The sequence below is a fragment of the Lithobates pipiens genome, unplaced genomic scaffold (genome assembly GCF_037356315.1).
Source record: "Lithobates pipiens isolate NorthernLeopardFrog02 unplaced genomic scaffold, aLitPip1_a1.2 Scaffold_25, whole genome shotgun sequence".
In the NCBI taxonomy this organism is placed as follows: domain Eukaryota; kingdom Metazoa; phylum Chordata; class Amphibia; order Anura; family Ranidae; genus Lithobates; species Lithobates pipiens.
In genome coordinates, this window is record NW_027507787.1 from 174,268,612 (window position 1) to 174,286,836 (window position 18,225).

The 18,225-nt window shown below is 44.7% G+C and overlaps 1 protein-coding gene across 5 annotated transcripts in view; it reads left to right on the forward strand.

Moving 5' to 3' along the window:
- The window catches only part of MYOF (myoferlin), a 229,345-nt gene that overhangs the window by 193,411 nt on the left and 17,709 nt on the right, over positions 1-18,225 (forward strand). For all 5 annotated transcript variants that reach the window (XM_077455200.1, XM_077455202.1, XM_077455203.1 and 2 more), the window contains 3 exons: positions 8,635-8,774; positions 11,460-11,548; positions 11,808-11,903. In XM_077455200.1, the coding sequence (XP_077311326.1) occupies positions 8,635-8,774; positions 11,460-11,548; positions 11,808-11,903 (325 nt within the window). The remainder of the gene's footprint in view (positions 1-8,634; positions 8,775-11,459; positions 11,549-11,807; positions 11,904-18,225) is intronic.

Genomic DNA, 18,225 nt, shown 5'->3' on the forward strand with positions numbered 1-18,225 from the left:
GCTACTTCTAGCAGGATAATGCACCATGTCACAAAGCGCAAACTGGTTTCTAGAATATGGCAATGAGTTGACTCTACTCCAATGGCTTGATACTATCATGTCAATATGGACCAAAATCTGAGGAATGTTTCTCGTTGAATCTATGCCATGAAGCATTAAAGCAGTTCTGAAGGCAAAAGGGGGAGCAACATGGTACTGGCAAGGTGTACTTGATAAAGTGGCCGGTGAGTGTATTATCTATGGCAATGGTGGGCTTTGAGTGAAGCCTTAGGCTGGGTTCACACTGATGTGAATTGGATGCAGGTTTCCCCCCATTTAATTCGCATGACAGGAGAGTGTGACTGGCTCGCAATGGAACCAGTTCACACAGCTTGGAGGTGGCTGCGGTCCGGATTGTAGAAGAGTCTTGTAGTCTAGTATGGTATCACAGACCTATAGAGTGAAGGATAAAAACAAAAATTGGGTAGTGATGTCAATTAGGGGTGTCAATGTCATCTCTGTTAGCTCCCTGACCATCATAAATGCATGCAACCTGACATATTTACTAAGAATTTCTTGTCCATGTGTATGGAGTCATAACTTAAAACTGGTCATTTTAAAATGTTCACTTTAAAGTTATAAAGGGAGATCAGTTTCAGTGGTTTGGAATCCATAATTTCTCAGCACTCCATACACATGGACATTGGACAACAAGACATTCTTAGTAAATATGTCAAGTTTCATGCATTTCTGATGTTCAGGCAGCTAACACAGATGAAGGTTGTAATACTAATGTTATCCACTAGAGGGAATAACAAATCCTTTTAAATCACATCATTTTTATATGACTATTGTAAGAAAAATATTTTTCTTTCCAATCTTCATATCTATAAGGGAGCTATCAAAAAGACAAATATTGCAACAAATAAACACTCACCTCAGATGCAATGCGTTTATGGTCTCCTGGATTCAGTGAGCCCCGCCTCTTCGGTTGAGAACCACCTTGACTGCTTTCGTCAACCAGGGATGGGATAGAATCTCTGCAAAATGTATGAGCAATAATAATAAAAAAAATAATAATAATAACAACAACAACACATGGAAAAGGAGGATTACGGCTGCTACCTGATCATCTGTATGTCCCGCTGGAACTGCTGGATGCTCCCCTTAATGTGTACTGAATCTATGTCCTTCTTCTGGAGTTTGGCATAAAGGAGGTCAACATGCGGCATAATGTTGTGGAAAAGCGCAAGAAAATATTTAAAATCCTGATCCTCCAGCAGCACGGCAAAGCCTGCTGCTTCTCTCATGGTAACAGAGTCAAAATCACCTGAGTCTCTCATGGTTTCAAAACAGTGGATGAGGTCCTCTCTGTGCTCAAACACTGTATTGACGGCACGGCTGTGGAAGTTCCATCTAACACTGCTTGATGTTGGGAAGTCTATGGGCAACTACTTTATCAAGTACATCTGTGCGCTTGGGTGATCTGGCAAAAAAGCTGGCAAATCCTCCAAGGTTTGCAAAAAAAAAGTCTCACTTTGGGCATTTGAGAAGGGACCTGTTGCATTATCAGATTGAGCTGATGTGCATAGCAGTGGATGTAATGGGAATTTGGGTAAATATCCTGAATCTTCTTTTGAACCCCTGAAGTGGCACCCCTCATCACGCTGGCTCCATCATATGCTTGGGAGATGAGCTTATGTTTCTGATCCCCTGGAAGGATGACAGCAAGGCGCTCTTGTAGTGCTGTAGCAATGGAATCTGCATTAGCGGAATGTAGAGGAATAAACTCAAAAAACCTCTCTTGTACATTGTTTTTGGCATCTATGTAGCGCAGTACAAGCACAAGTTGGCAATGGGTGGCAATATCAGTGGTCTCATCGGCCTGGATTGAGATGAAATTGCTGCTCTGTGCTTCTTGGATAATGTGCTCCTTCACTACAGACAGCATACAGTCCAACAGCTCGTTCTGCACAGTTTTTGAAGTGCCCTTAAAAACAGTGGCATTCTCAAGGTGCTCTTTCAAAACTCCATCAAGAGAAGCAACAAAATCAACCAAGCCACGGAATATCCCACGATTTTCGGAGCTCTCACTCTCATCATGACCACGCAAAGCCAGCTCAAATGCACCACAAAATTTTACGCAGTCTATTATCCTAGACAGGATGTGTCGATTTTTTGTGACCTCTTCATTGTGTCTTCTAATGGAAATTCTGTAGCCTGCATCTAGCTGTTCACCAATGCTACACTTTCCAAAAAACTCGAGCCTCATAACATTGTCAAGATGGCTTTGGGTAGTTTCATGCCGCTTGCATTTTTCAGTGAGATGCTTTAGGTCGTTAACTCCTGTTGATATCCACAGCGTGTCGGTGCCATGACTTTGGAATAGCAAACATGGAAAACAATAATATGCATGAGTCACATCACATCCAGCTAGCCAACTCCATTTATTATAAGAAGTGGTGGAAAAGCTTTGCGTGTAAACTCGACCACGATCACTTGACCTCTGCTGAATTTGCAGTTTGGGTTGATATGGTCCAAGCTCCTTTAACCTCATTTTTTTCCTCATCTGTACGCCTTGTGAAGGGAAATGGTTTCAAAGATGGAACCGAATTTTCAGTCATTTTGAAAATAAATTGCACAATGTTCAATACCTATGAGTCAAATGAAAGTATGGGTAAGTTTAAAAGAGATTATGGCGCTGCCAAATGCAAGTGTCTATTTCATCAAACGCAGCCTCACCTTGCCCATCAATTGCAGCCTCACTGTGCCCATAATGAGGGGTTCCCACCATGGCTGTGCTGAGTTCCCGGGCCTGTACAGCTGCTGGCTGCTGTGCCCCATTATAAGGGGTTCCCCCCATCCCTGTGCCGAGTTCCTGGCTGGCTTTTATACAGTGGCAATAGACTTCAGAGGACAAGTGTACAGGGTACATAATGTAGGTTCAATCTGATCACAACATTTTTCCTGCTGTTCTGGATGCATGTTTATTCAATATTGCCATGTGAAAAACACAGCCAGAAATTTGAAGTTTATCTTGGAAAAACAATAGCTATCAGTTATTATTATACACCATACCAGGCTCTACATTATACACAGGACCCTGCACATCATGTATAGATTTGTGGGTCCAGCCTTTTGCATCGGAAGTTCATCCTTTTACATAAAAATAAATAAATACATAAATAAATAAAAAAGCTTTAATATTGATTGGACCCTGGGCAAAAATTTGTATTTGGTATGATATACATATGAATGGCCCCTCTATTATTTACATATCAATGCCACCAGTCCGCCGCTATTTACATATGAATGCCTGTATTTACATGTAAACACAGGGTCTGCACTCTGCAGGTGAGTTATCTGTACACAACAATAGGGCTGGGCAGCTTTAGTAACAGAACTTCACACTGAGATATTGGGACATAGCACAGGACTAAAACCTCAAGGGACAAGGGAATTTAAACTGGGATAGTTTGCAAGTATGAGTCAGCTGCTTGGGGACATACAACAATGCCAGGGCCCAGGGCAGCTGGCCCTTTTCATAGTTTCATAGTTTCATAGTTAGTAAGGTTGAATAAAGACACCAGTCCATCCAGTTCAACCTGAGTGAGTGTCTACAATAGACCCCATCCCTGTACATTGCACACTCACATTGGTCCCTACCCTCAATGCGCCCACAATCCAAGGTCCCCATTCATATACTAGGGCCAATTTTGGACAGAAGCCAATTAACCTACCTGCGTGTCTTTGGATTGTGGGAGGAAACCGGAGTACCCGGAGGAAACCCACGCAGGCACAGGGAGAACATGCAAACTCCAGGCAGGTAGTGTCGTGGTTGGGATTTGAACCAGCGACCCTTCTTACTGCTAGGTGAGAGTGCTAACCACTACACCACTGTGCCGCCCTGTGCCGCCCCTTTTGCCTGGCCTTAAATATGTCCCTGCCCTGGGTTTATGTATCTGACCTAGCAGTGATCTGATTCTTAAACGTTATATACAGCAAATGCCTTCTGAACAACGTAAGGACCAGCCTCGTTTTATAATTTAGGTGTTTACATCTTTAAAACAGTTTTTTTTGCTATAAAATTACTTAGAAACCCCCAAACATTATATATTGTTATTTTTTTCTAACACCCTAGAGAATAAAATTGCGGTCATTGCAATACTTACTGTCATACTGTATTTGCACAACGGTCTTACAAGCGCACTTTATTAGGAAAAAAAATAATTTTTTTAAAATAAAAAAATAAGATAACAGTAAAGTTACCACAATTTTTTGATATATTCCGAAAGATAATGTTACGCCGAGTAAATTTATACCCAACATGTCACGCTTCTAAATTGCGCCCGCTCATGGAATGGCGTCAAACTTTTACCCTCAAAAATCTCCATAGGCAACGTTTAAAAAATTCTACAGGTTCCATCTTTTAAGTTATAGAGGAGGTCTAGGGCTAGAATTATTGAGCTCAGTCTAACGATCGCGGCGATACCCCACATGTGTGGTTTGACTGCCGTTTTCATATGCGGGCGGCCGGGCGCAGTACTCACGTATGCGTTCGTTTATGCACGCGAGATCGTCGGGACTAGGTGCTTTAAAAAACATTTTTTTCAGTTTTAAAAAATAAATGGTGTCACTTTTATTCCTATTACAAGGAATGTAAACATTCCTTGTAATAGAAAAAAGCATGACAGGTCCTCTCAAATATGAGATCTGGGTCAAAAAGACCTCAGATCTCACATTTACACTAAAATAATAAAATGTCTTTGCCAGCAAATTAACTGTGAGTAACAACAAGCAACAGAGCATCAGCAGACCATTACTTTTTGCACTTTGCTGAATAAGAATACCGCATTGAGGCTGGGTTCACACTGGAGCGATGCGGGAACGCCGCGAATCCGCAGCGTTTTCCCGCATCGCATGCCTCCCACCGGCAGTTCACACTGCCCTATGCGGACTGCTGGGAGTGTCAGTGAAATGTTAATGACACCCCCAGATCAGTTCGCATATCGCAGTACGATCTGCAAACTCGGACAGGAATCGGATCGCATGGTCTGAACACCCATGCGATCCGATTCTGCTGCGGACCAAAAAAAGGGTCCCGTGCGAGTTTGCGGCGGGTGCGATGCAAATTCAGCCATACTATCTGTATGGCTGAACTCGCATCGCTGCGGAGATCGGATGTGATTTGCACTGCAGTGCAGTGCGAATCACATCCGGTTCTCGCTGCCGCAGCGGTGTCAACCCAGCCTCAGAGGGAACTATTAGGGGATTTAGAGCTGGAGGGACCCAATACAGCTAGACTGCTCCCCCTGTGTATGGGATTTCCCATGTCATGCTGCAAAGCAGGAACAGCACTCAGGTCAGGATATAAGGCAAGTTCTTGAGTACTCCTACATGGGATGCATGTAGCAGGAGAGCTTTAGGTGACATGGGTGACTAGGCCACTAGCATGTGATTAGGAGCAGTGGCAAGAAGGGAGGCCAGGAGTCCTGACTGAAGAAGTTTTTTTTTAAAACAGTAAAAACTTTCTTCAGTGGAAAAAAGGTGTCTATAGTATTTTATTATCTTAAATTTCAATGTGGTATACAAAAGATTCTTCAACCTCTGTGCAAAAAATGTTCTAGACAAGCAGACCATGAGATACCAGTTTTCTAAAGCGATTAATTTCCACCCATGACCTTGGACACACACCATAAGGCTCGGTTCTCACAGGGGCGACTGCGATCCGACTTCAGGTCGCCCCTAAAAGGGGAACTCCACGCCAAATTTCTGAAAAAAAATTGGCGTGGGTTCCCCCTCCGAGAGCATACCAGGCCCTTAGGTCTGGTATGGATTCCAAGGGGAACCCCCTACGCCGAAAAAACGGCGTGGGGGTCCCCCCCAGATCCACACCAGACCCTTATCCGAGCACGCTACCCGGCCGGCCAGGAAAGGGGGTGGGGACGAGCGGGCGCCCCCCCCCCCTGAGCTGTACCAGGCCGCATGCCCTCAACATGGGGGGGTGCCTTGGGGGAGGGGGGGCGTGCGGCCCCCCCACCCCAAAGCACCTTGTCCCCATGTCGATGAGGACAAGGGCCTCTTCCCGACAACCCTGGCTGTTGGTTGTCGGGGTCTGCGGGCGGGGGGCTTAACGGAATCCGGGAGCCCCCTTTAATAAGGGGGCCCCCGGATACCGGCCCCCCACCCTATGTGAATGAGTATGGGGTACAATGTACCCCTACCCATTCACCTGTGAAAAAAAGTAAAAAAAAAACACAACACAGGGTTAAAATATTTTATTGCACAGCTCCAGGGGTCTTCCGTCTTCGGGGGTCTTCTCGCCGGACTCCTCCGCTATCTTCTTGTAGCTCTTTTGCTAGCGGAGGAGCCCGGCTTTCTTCCTCGCCGCCGGCCTCTTCTCCCGACTTCGGGGGTCTTGTCCCCCTCTTCGGTTCTTCTGCCGGGCCACCGCGCCTTCTTATAGCTCTTTTACAGGCGGTGGCCCGGTCTTCTGTCGCCGCCGCCGCCCGTTCTTCTTCTTCTTCTTCTTCTTCTTCTTCTTCTCCTTCTTCTTCTCCTTCTTCTCCAGGAGATGTTGCCTCGACGATCTCCCTGGTCGGAATGCCAGGGACGCGCTGCGCTGCCACTTATATAGGGACAATGGGGCGGTGTCACATGGGTTGGTCACATGGGTTGATGTTACATGGCGACTGTGACATCAACCCATGTGACCAACCCATGTGACATCAACCCATGTGACACCGCCCCATTGTGCCTATATAAGTCGCAGCGCGGCCCTGGCATTGCGGCCGGAGAGCTCGTCGAGTCAACATCTCCTGGAGGAGAAGAAGAAGAAGAAGAAGAAGAAGAACAGGCGGCGGCGGCGACAGAAGACCGGGCCACCGCCTGTAAAAGAGCTATAAGAAGGCGCGGTGGCCCGGCAGAAGAACCGAAGAGGGGGACAAGACCCCCGAAGTCGGAAGAAGAGGCCCGCGGCGAGGAAGAAAGCCGGACTCCTCCGCTAGCAAAAGAGCTACAAGAAGATAGCGGAGGAGTCCGGCGAGAAGACCCCCGAAGACGGAAGACCCCCGGAGCTGTGCAATAAAATATTTTAACCCTGTGTTGTGTTTTTTTTTTTGTACTTTTTTTCACAGGTGAATGGGTAGGGGTACATTGTACCCCATACTCATTCACATAGGGTGGGGGGCCGGTATCCGGGGCCCCCTTATTAAAGGGGGCTCCCGGATTCCGATAAGCCCCCCGCCCGCAGACCCCGACAACCAACGGCCAGGGTTGTCGGGAAGAGGCCCTTGTCCTCATCGACATGGGGACAAGGTGCTTTGGGGTGGGGGGCCGCACGCCCCCCCTCCCCCAAGGCACCCCCCCATGTTGAGGGCACGCGGCCTGGTACGGCTCAGGAGGGGGGGCCGCCCGCTCGTCCCCACCCCCTTTCCTGGCCGGCCGGGTAGCGTGCTCGGATAAGGGTCTGGTGTGGATCTGGGGGGGACCCCCACGCCGTTTTTTTTCGGCGTAGGGGGTTCCCCTTGGTATCCATACCAGACCTAAGGGCCTGGTATGCTCTCGGAGGGGGAACCCACGTCAAATTTTTTTTCAGAAATTTGGCGTGGAGTTTCCCCTTCAGAGCTCATTCTCTTATTGGCCACGGCAAAAGTCGCCTGGCCTGGGGAAACCTTTCTGGCTGTGAAGTGTGAAAGCTTTTTTTCCATTCATTCAGCTAAATGCATGAACATTCAACAAAGTAGAAACTAGAAAGCCTTTATGCGGTGACTCACCTCCTGCCTGTCTTGCAGCTCCGCTCGGGCTGAGGAACAGAGCTGCCGACGTCACTTCCGGGTTTCGTAAAGCAGCCGAAAGCCGGAAGTGACCTGCCTGTCTAAGAATGACAATGCTACCGCCCATAGAATCACAGTGATTTTACGGGCGGAAGCCAGTCGGCGTTCTGCAGTGCACCGCAAGGCGGGTTTTTAACCCGCAAATGAAGCGCCATGGATGCAATCTTGTGATTGCATCGACGTTGCGCTTCTCATAGTGCACCGTGACCGGCGCCACAGTACACTATGTCAAATTGTTAAATTACATTTTTTTTTTTAAATGTCTTAAAGGGCCCTTTTTTTTTTTTTTTTTTTTTTGACACCTGGGGGAGGGGGGGGGGCGGCGCCCCTGGTCTGAGGCTGTCAACAAGATGTGTAGAGCTTGTGAATATAATACAAGAGATGTTTAGAGACTGCAGATGTGATACAGGAGTTGGTCATAGACCACAGACATGATGCAAGAAATAGTCAGAGAAGACAAAGTACAGGAGACTGTTGGAGCCTGTACACATGATATAGAAGTTGCTGGAGAACTTCTTCAGGAGACAGTCCTAGATTGAAGACCATATTACATGGGACTGTAGATATCACTGCTACATCAAGCTGCACAAAAAGTGCCAAAGATTCACAGGTTGGGCAACGGGTAATCTGTGATGCCATGCTTGCCTGAGTTCTTTGCTAGCCTGTGAACTTGTGTGTGAACATGTTGCCCTTGAACTAAATTTTAAAAACGGTTCCAATTATAAGGCAAGGTAAAAGCAGCCGTCACATTCCCATTGCGGGAACAAAATATGCATAATTTTATAACATGGTTTTTAACACATCACACTGTTTTATTTAGAGGCAAATAAGAAAATGCATCAGCACTTGGGACCTGCCAATGAGAGGCTTGCTCTGTATGTACTACGAAACCAAGGCCTAGTTCCAGAACATGTTGAAACCAGGACATTGTATAGCACTTTTCAACCAAACCTCCCACAAGTAAGTCATCCTTATACCGGAAGACTGTTTTTCTTTATTTTATTCAGAAGTACAGATTAATGGGTACCTGAAGGATAAACATGGAGGGCAGCCCATGAGACAAATACATATCCAGTCATGTAACGGATTAGGGGGGCATGAGGACTTTAAATTTTATAGTACTGGGATCCTAGGTATGATCCCTACCAAGTTTACATGAATTCTGTAGGTGATCCAGTATTTGTGTGGTTATCAACAGGATTCCCCTTAGAAACCCAGAAACTGCTGATAGGTTAACGGAAAACGATTCATGCAAATAGCATAGAGGCTACCATTGCTGGCCTTGTCTTCTGAAATGCTAATTGTTTGCTTATCAGCCTATGCAGTACTTTTAAAAGCTAAATTTACCTTTTTAAGGAAAAATTTTACCCTTTTTAAGGAAAAATTTTACCCTTTTTAAGGAAAAATTTTTGCAGGAAAAAAGTGTATTCATTTTTGTCACAGGGCCTGAAAAGCATAGCGCCCATGATCCGTGAATTGTCGGTGCAATATTTGGCTCCTGCAGACCTGTCCTTCAGCTTTCTGCCCATTCCTCTGTACAGAGTTTAGTTTAGAGAGCTGGAGGACGTGGCATTGGACTATGGGTGTGCTAATCAGCACCCCCCCAGTCCATTGAGAATAACAAGCTGACTGCTGCGGTGGCAGATGGGGTTTGTAGTTTTAGTCACAGATCCCTGTGAATGAATGACAGTTACGTAGTAGGTGAGCTTGAAAAGACATAAGTCCATCAAGTCCAACCTATGTGTGGGATTATGTGTCAGTATTACTGTATGTGGTGGTCTTTCAGGTGCTTATCTAATAGTTTTTTGAAACTATCAATGCTCCCCGCTGAGACCACCGCCTGCGGAAGGGAATGCCACATCCTTGCCACTCTTACAGTAAAGAACCCTCTACGTAGTTTAAGGTTAAACCTTTTTTCTTTTAATTTTAATGAGTGGCCACATGTTTTGTTAAACTCCTCCCCTTTTGCAAAAAAGTTTTATCCCTATTGTGGGGTCACCAGTATGGTATTTATATATTGAAATCATATCCCCTATCAAGCGTCTCTTCTCCAGAGAGCATAAGTTCAGTGCTCGCAAACCTTTCCTCATAACTAATATCCTCCAGACTCTTTATTAGCTTAGTTGCCCTTCTTTGTACTCGTTCGATTTCCAGTACATCCTTCCTAAAGACTGGTGCCCAGAACTGGACAGCATACTCTAGGTGCGGCCAGACCAGAGTCTTGTAGGGCGGTAGAATTTTTTTTTCTCTGGCGTTAATCCCCTTTTTTAATGCATGCCATTATTCTGTTTGCTTTGTTAGGAGCAGCTTGGCGTTGCATGCTATTGCTGAGCGTATCATCTACTAGCACCCCCAGGTCCTTTTCCATCCTAGATTCCCCCAGAGAGGTTCCCCCCCCCCAGTGTATAGATTGCATTCATATTTTTGCCACCTAAATGTATTTTTACATTTTTCTACATTGAACCATGTAGTTGCTCACCCCATTTGGTCAGATCTTCTTGCATGGTTTCCACATCCTGCAGAGAAGTTATTGCCCTGGTTAGCTTGGTATCATCTGCAAATACAGAGATTGAACTGTTTACCCCACCCTCCAGGTCGTTTAAAAACAAAATAAATAGGATTGGTCCTAGCACAGAACCCTGGGGGACCCCACTACCCACCTCTGACCATTCAGAGTATTCCCCATTTATCACCACCCTCTGAACTCATTTTTTCAATCCATGTACTTGCCCTATGGTCCATGCCAACGGACCTAATTTTTGTACAGTAAACGTTTATGGGGAACTGTGTCAAATGCTTTTGCAAAATCTAGATACACCACGTCTACGGGCCTTCCTTTATCTAGATGGCAACTCGCCTCCTCATAGAAGATAATAGATTGGTTTGGCAAAAATGATTCTTCATGAATCCATGCTTACTGCTAATGATACTATTCTCATTACTAAAATCTTATAGTCCCTTATCCCCTCCACGAGCTTGCATACTATTGATGTTAGACTAACTGGTCTGTAGTTCCCAGGGATGTTTTTCGGGACTTTTTTAAAATGTTGGTGCTACATTGGTTTTTCGCCAATCACCTGGTACCATTCCAGTCAGTAGACGGTCAGTAAAAATTAGGAATAATGGTCTGGCAATTACTTGACTGAGTTCCCCAAGTACCCTCGTATGCAAGCCATCTGGTCAAGGCCATTGGCTGATTGGGATCCGGTCGGCTGCTGGTTTTCCAGAATGCTAAGCTGATAGAAGCCGGTCGAATGGCTCCAGTTTGTTAGACCGACTGCATTATACACGGGCCAAATATCACTCTTTTTTTTTTTTTTTATTCAACTGGCCAATGTCACCTGGCATTCGGCTGGTGTGTACTAGGCTTTACTGTAATTTTGGTTCTCACCCATGTTTAGAGCAGTAAATCTGTTTGACTCTGGAAAGGACCATAATGTTTGCTTCTCTCTAGGTCTGGGACTTATGTGAATGTTTCATTTTACTCTGGTGTGCAACACATTGATGTGAATAAAATTAATTGGTTAGTTTATGCCTGTGTAAGTGGTCATATTTTGCATTTGCAGTATAAGATATCTTCTACAATCTATCAAACTATGTTTTAAATCACACATTTCTTAATTGCTGTCAATTCACCCCTTGCAGGGCAGATTGGAGATGTGGGTTGATGTCTTCCCTAAAAGTTTGGGACCTCCTGGACCCCCCTTCAACATCACACCCCGAAAAGCCAAGAAGTAGGTGATCTTGCTTAGATCTGTTTCAACGAAAGCTTCAGTCAGATTTTTTAGACCTAAGAGCTAACTATAAGGTCAAAGAATATGTGGCAAGTACTAAGTACTGTAGTTATTTTTCTAGACATCGGTCTTGATGGTGAGGTACTAGTAATAAACCAAACTGAAGTTTTAGCATTCCTTTTCTAATCTGCCAACACCAGCTTTGCTCTGGCTGCACTTAAAGCCAAACTCTAATCTCTGTCTCTCTTTGTTGTATTAGCTATATCCTGCGGGTAATAGTGTGGAACACTAAAGATGTGCTGCTGGATGAAAAAAGTATTACTGGGGAAGAAATGAGCGATATCTATGTCAAAGGGTAAAATTTATTTACTTTAATGTTTAACTTGTAAATATCTATGAAGTATTTTCATTTACATATTGACATCTTTTATGTAGCATTTTAGCATTTTAACATTATTTTAGTTCACTGGTTTTACAATGTAGTTCATCTGCTCTAGTGAATTAAAAATGTAAAATAAATAAGAATTGCGAATGTTTTAAAAGAACACTTTAATGATGAAACTGATTTTTTGTCCATCTGTCCGAAGAGCTACTGTAGGTAAGCTACTATTGTTGACGACATGCAAAAATGTCCATTGAAATGTTGGTAATTTAAGTTACTGACCTGTGACAGGTATGGCTATCTAGAATTCTGACTTTCATCTGCCAAAATGCCTGTTCCAGGTTAGTGACTCTGTATTGAAGCTACACAAGGATACAACTAGCATTTTCAGCTGGAGGTTAGCAGTGGAAGCTTCCACATTTATCTCATGATTTAAAGGATAATTTCACCTTTGAGAACATGTTATATGTTCCACCTGTTTTTATTGTGGAACATGTAACCTGTTCCCACTGCTGCAGCCATTCTACGACCTTGTGCGTCTAGTGACAGCGAGCTGGGGATATTCTCTTCTAATTCACTGTCACAATTTAAAAAAAAAGACGTGGCCATGTGGGGCACCGCCCACCCAGCCATGTCATTCATTCAGAGTTCAGTGAATGAACTACAAGTACTGACCTCCTTTGCAGCTGTCAGGTTCTAGTTCTCAATGAAATACCAGTGAGCATTGCTCAGCCATCCACAGGGAGCTCTGTATTGTATGGATGGTGGAGGACAATCAAGAGAAGCTTTGTATTCTTTATTTCCTAGAATATAAAGCTCTGTATTAAAGGGAGAGCAGTGCTTGGTCCAACTCTATTTTGTTACAGGAGTGGGATGGGAAGTTCCCTTCCTGCTGCTGTATATAGCTGAAGCTACCATACAGTCTATACAACACATATAGCCACACTGCATCCCCACTGAGGGAAATGATAGGATTCTTATAACAGCTTACCTGTAAAATAATTTTCTTGGAGTACATCATGGGACACAGAGCCATAGTTATTAACTTAATGGGTATATACGCACCTTCAAGTGTTGACACTGGTATGCCGAATACAGGAAGTTCACTCCCTATATAACCCCTCCTTCTTCCAGGAATACCTCAGTTTTTGTAGCAAAGCAATATATCTAAACTCCAAAAGAGGGGAGGGACCTCTGGGTCCCATGATGTACTCCAAAGAAAAGGATTTTACAGGTAAGCTGTTATAAAAATCCTATTTTCTTTATCGTACATCATGGGACACAGAGCCATAGTTATTCATTTAATGGGACATCCTATAGCAATGCTATTTGAGGAGAGGGAGAGACAACCCTCAGGGTACCCCCAGACTTGAGGACTTATATTGCTGCCTGCAGTACACTGCACCCGAAGGCGATATCCTCATGCCTCCTTACATCTATCTGATAAAATTTGGTGAATGTATGTACTGAAGACCAAGTTGCGGCCTTGCAGATCTGAGCCATGGAGGCCTGGTGACGCACTGCCCAAGAAGCACCAACTGACCTGGTAGAGTGTGCTTTCACTTCAAAAGGGGGAATTTTATTCCTTAAATCATAATTCTGAATTATAACTTGCCGAATCCACTTAGCGATAGTGGATTTCGATGCAGCCTGTCCTTTGCCTAAGACCCTCTGGCAGAATAAATAAGACATTAATGTTCTGAATCTGTGCAGTCATCTTTAAATAGCCTTTGGCCGCTCTCACCACATCAAGACAATGTAATGACTTTTCTTCCCTGGAACATGGTTTTGGGAAAAAAACTATGGTTGGACAATATCTTGGTTCAGGTGAGACCACTTTTGGAAAAAAAAAAATCTGAACGAGGGTGTAACACCACTCTGTTCTCATGAATAATCAAGTATGGCTCATTACAAGAAAGAGCAGCCAATTCCAAAACCCTCCTTGCTGAGGATATAGCAACCAAGAACACCAGCTTCCTTGTCAGAATTACTAAGGGAATATGCTGTATCAGTTCAAATGGCTGTTTTTGTAACATTAACAAAACTAAGTTCAAGTCCCAAGGGTCCAAAGGTGATCTAACTGGTGGATTAATTTGCATCACCCCTTGCTTAAAACCTTGGACTAAAGAATGTACTCAAGGCCAACTTCATCTCTATCCCTAATTTTAGAAAGGCAAGAATTCTGCCTATGATATCCCTCTGAGGGTGCCAACCCTTGGATTCACACCAGGAAACATAAGCCCTCCAGACTCTCTAGCAGTTCTGGAAGCTGGCTTCCATGCATTAATGAATGTAGAGATAATGGACTCAGAAAGCAAAGTTTTTTCAGAATGTGGGTTTCAATAGCCAAGCCGTTAAATTTGGCGTTTGTAAGGAAGGATGAAATATAAGCCCCTGTGATAGTAGGTCTGGCCGTAGTGGAAGGGACCATGGATCCTCCACTGCCATCTTTACGATTTCTACATAGCATGACCTTCTGGGCCATGCTGGTGCTACCAGGATTACCGACTTTCTTTCCAGCTTGATCCTGCAGAGAAGTCGTGGAAGCAACTGAATAGGGGGAAATGCATAGAGCAGGAAAAACTGATCCCATGGGGTCACAAACGCATCTGTTCCACATGCAAATTGATCCCTTGTCCTGGACACAAAGCTGACTAACTTCATGTTGAATCTTGATGCTAGAAGATCTACGTCCGGAGTTCCCCATCTTTGACGAAAATGTCTGGGTGAAGTGACCATTCCCCTGGGAATAACTGCTGGCGACTCAAGTAGTCCGTCTGCCAATTCTCTATTGACCGGATTAAAGACTGCCGATAGGCACGGAATATTCCTTTCTGCCCAAGTTAGAGTATGGTTCACCTCTGTCTGCGCTGCAAGACTCTTGGTGCCCCCTTGGTGATTGCTATAGGCCCCTGCTGTGGATAGGATATTGATGGGCAAGGCTCTTTTTTTATTCTTGACCACTGTTCCTGGACAATTGTCTTCTCTAGTACTACTCCCCAGCCTGAAAGGCTTGTGTCTGTCATTACCACTTTCCAGATAGCTAGTCTGAAGGATTTTCCTTTCAGCAGATTCTGGGTTGGTAACCACCAATTGAGGCTTTGGGACACTCTTAGGGACAGCCGCATTGGCAAGTCTAAAGCTTGGATTGTTTTGTTCCAAGCAGACAGAATACTGTTTTGCAACAGTCTCCAATGGAACTGGGCACAGGGAACTGCTTTGAATGAAGCCACCATCTTTCCTAACAACCTCATGCAAAGGCGAATGGAGGGATCTCCTTTCGACCTGACCGTCCGCACCAACTCATACGGAGTTGATTTTTGTCTGAGACAAGAACACCTTTTTCTGGGCTGTATCTGTGATCAGACCCAAATACTTCTTTAGCGGTTTTATAGAATACTTCTCTAGGTTGAGTATCCAACCCAGATTTTTCAGGTAATTGGTTGTAATGTGTACACTTTGCTCCAAAAGAGCCACCGATTGGGCTGTTAGCAATAGATAATCTAAGTACGCCAAAACTGTGCCCTTAACCTGGCTAGAGGTGGGGCTAGTACTTTTGTGAACACCCGGGGTGCTGTGGCTAGCCCGAAGGGCAAGGCTACAAACTGAAAGTGCTGCTGTTCTACTTCGAAGCGCAGAAACCTTTGGTGAGCGAGAAATAGAGGGACATGCAGATGCATCCCTGCTGTCAATAGACGCCAGAAGTTCCCTTCCTTGTAGGATAGAAACTACTGACCTGATCGACTCCATGCGAAAGGCGCAGATCTTCAGGAACTGATTTCGATTTTTTTAGGTCTATAATGGGTCTGACATCTCCATTCGGTCTTGGTACCGTAAAGAGGTTTGAATAAAACCCCAAACCTTACTCTTCTGTGGGGATCTGTATGAGTGAGTGAGTGACTTGTATAGCGCAACCTATGCAAACTGAATTGCCTCAGGGCGCTTTCTTGCCACCAGAGTCCATCTGCGGCTTTGCGTGGTCCTTTACCCCGTAAGGTCCTGACACGCTTACAAACACATACAACATTGACATACACATATTAAGGCCAATTTTGTTTAGACAGGTCTAATTAACCTACCAACATGTCTTTGGAGTGTGGGAGGAAACCGGAGTATCTGGAGGAAACCCACGCAGGCACAGGGAGAACATGCAAACTCCAGGCAGATGGTGTTGGGGTCGGGATGATCACCCCCTGAGCTAGTAATCGGTCTAATGCCTGAAACAGAGATTCTTTTCCCTGGATCTTTGGGAACATTTGATCTCAGAAAACGAGATGGTGGAAACTCCTTAAATTCTAGTTTGTATCCTAGAGACACACGTGGAGATGACCCACCTGTCCTGACTTCTGAGTATTGCAGAAGTCTTCCCCCCCCCCCCCCCACTCTGGCGAGGAGGGGGGGGGGCGCCCCTTCATGATGAGGCTTTAGTATTGCAGATTTCCAGCCCAAGGTCTTTTTCTATGCCTGGGCCTGACCCTGAGGCTTTCATCTAGAGTCTTGATGGTGGAGACCATCGCCACTGCCTAGAGGTGGGTGCCCCTGGCGCAGGGGAAGAGTCTGTTTAAATGAAGGACTTTTATACTTTTATATATATATATATATATATATATATATATATATATATATATATATATATATATATATATATATATATATATATACTTTTATACTCTTCCCACTATAAATTGTTTTAGATGTATTTGTCCAAATTGTTCCCAAAAAGTCAATCCCCATGACAAGGGAAACTAGTCAGAAGCCTTTTGCAAGGTGCTTTGGTTGACCAATTTGTACTAGCGCAAGGCGGGATGCCTGGGGAATAGAATCTTTCATGGCATCTATGGCAAAACATAGCGCCTTTGATAGTTTGGCCAAATCGTAGTTTGGACAAATCACAGGCCTGTTGTGCAGGGACCTCTAAAGGCCTGTCTAAACTTGTCCCTTAGGGACTGACAGATGCCTATTGACTTAACTGCAAGCTGGGTAACTGCACCTGCCAAAGAAAAAGGATTTTAACAATTCCAATCTTTTATCAGTTGGATCTTTAAGCATTTGTGCATTGTCAAATGGACAAATGGACAAGTTAGACTATTATTCACACTGGAGACAACTGCTGGTACCTTCCATCTTTTGGAGAATTTCTTTGGAGGGAGAAAATGCTTATCTGGGTGATCCCATTCAGTATAAATAAGCTTTTCTATAATGCATGGACAGGAAACGCATGTACAGGAAATGCATGAAAATGCTGAGAAGGTTTTAAGGAACCTAAGGCCACTTTCACACTGAGGCGCTTCTAAAAACCAGTAAAAACACTGAGCGATTTTGAAGAGCTTTTCAGGTGCTTTTGAAGAGCGTTCCATTCATTTCAATGGAGAGGGGAGTTTTTCACAGCCCTGCCAGAACACTGCTGCCCCAGTGTGAAACCATTCATTGATTTTAATGGAAATACGTTTTCGTGAGCTTTTTAGGTGCTGTTAGCGTAAAAGCACCTCCGTGTGAAAGTGGTCTAAAGAAGAAACAATTATCAGCTGACTCTGCTAGAAGTAGCTTGAAAGAGGCACGAATCATCTCTGTAAGATTGTATCAGCAATTTCTCAGATTGCGAGGCGGAAAAAGGTTCATCTACCGTTGTTTCCTCCGCAGAGGAGTAATCAGTTTGCCCTTCTTCCTGATCCACTGAGGCTAACCCCTCATCCTCTACCCACTGTAGAGGTAAGGGGTCTGAGGTGGGGGAGGGAGATCTAACATCCTTTTGGATAGTGGGTGCGATTAAAGTCTCTAATCTTCCTTCTAGGTCCTGCAGGGCGGAGGAAAATGCATTTTCAGTCACGTATACAGGGGCTAAAATGTGAGAAGCAGTTGCACCACCAATTGGTCCCAATGACTCACCCTGGCTTTCCATATCTGGTATCTCAGGCGAGGATAACAGTGTGGAAACACAGTTGGAGTTCCCAGTGCCTGGGAGTAGAGTTTTTGGTACCTTTTGGGGTGTCTTTTTTGGGAGCCATAGTGCCGAGCACAAAAAACAGAGGCACTAAGTAAATGCACAACTCGCTGAGCAAAATAGTTTAGCCAAAGACAATGCTAATAAAGTTCAGATTTAGTTGTTATTTTCCTGTACTGGAAATGCCTGCAACCCATACGTGCCCCCCCCAGCACTCTGGTGTCCCGTGTGTCCGCTGCAGCTGTGAGATGTGAGCGTCTGTCTCTGTCCCCAGCACCTGCACTGTGTGCTCCTCGTGCACTTGTGTCCTGCACACTGCGCCGTGCCTTACCCACGCCCCCTCCATCAATCAAC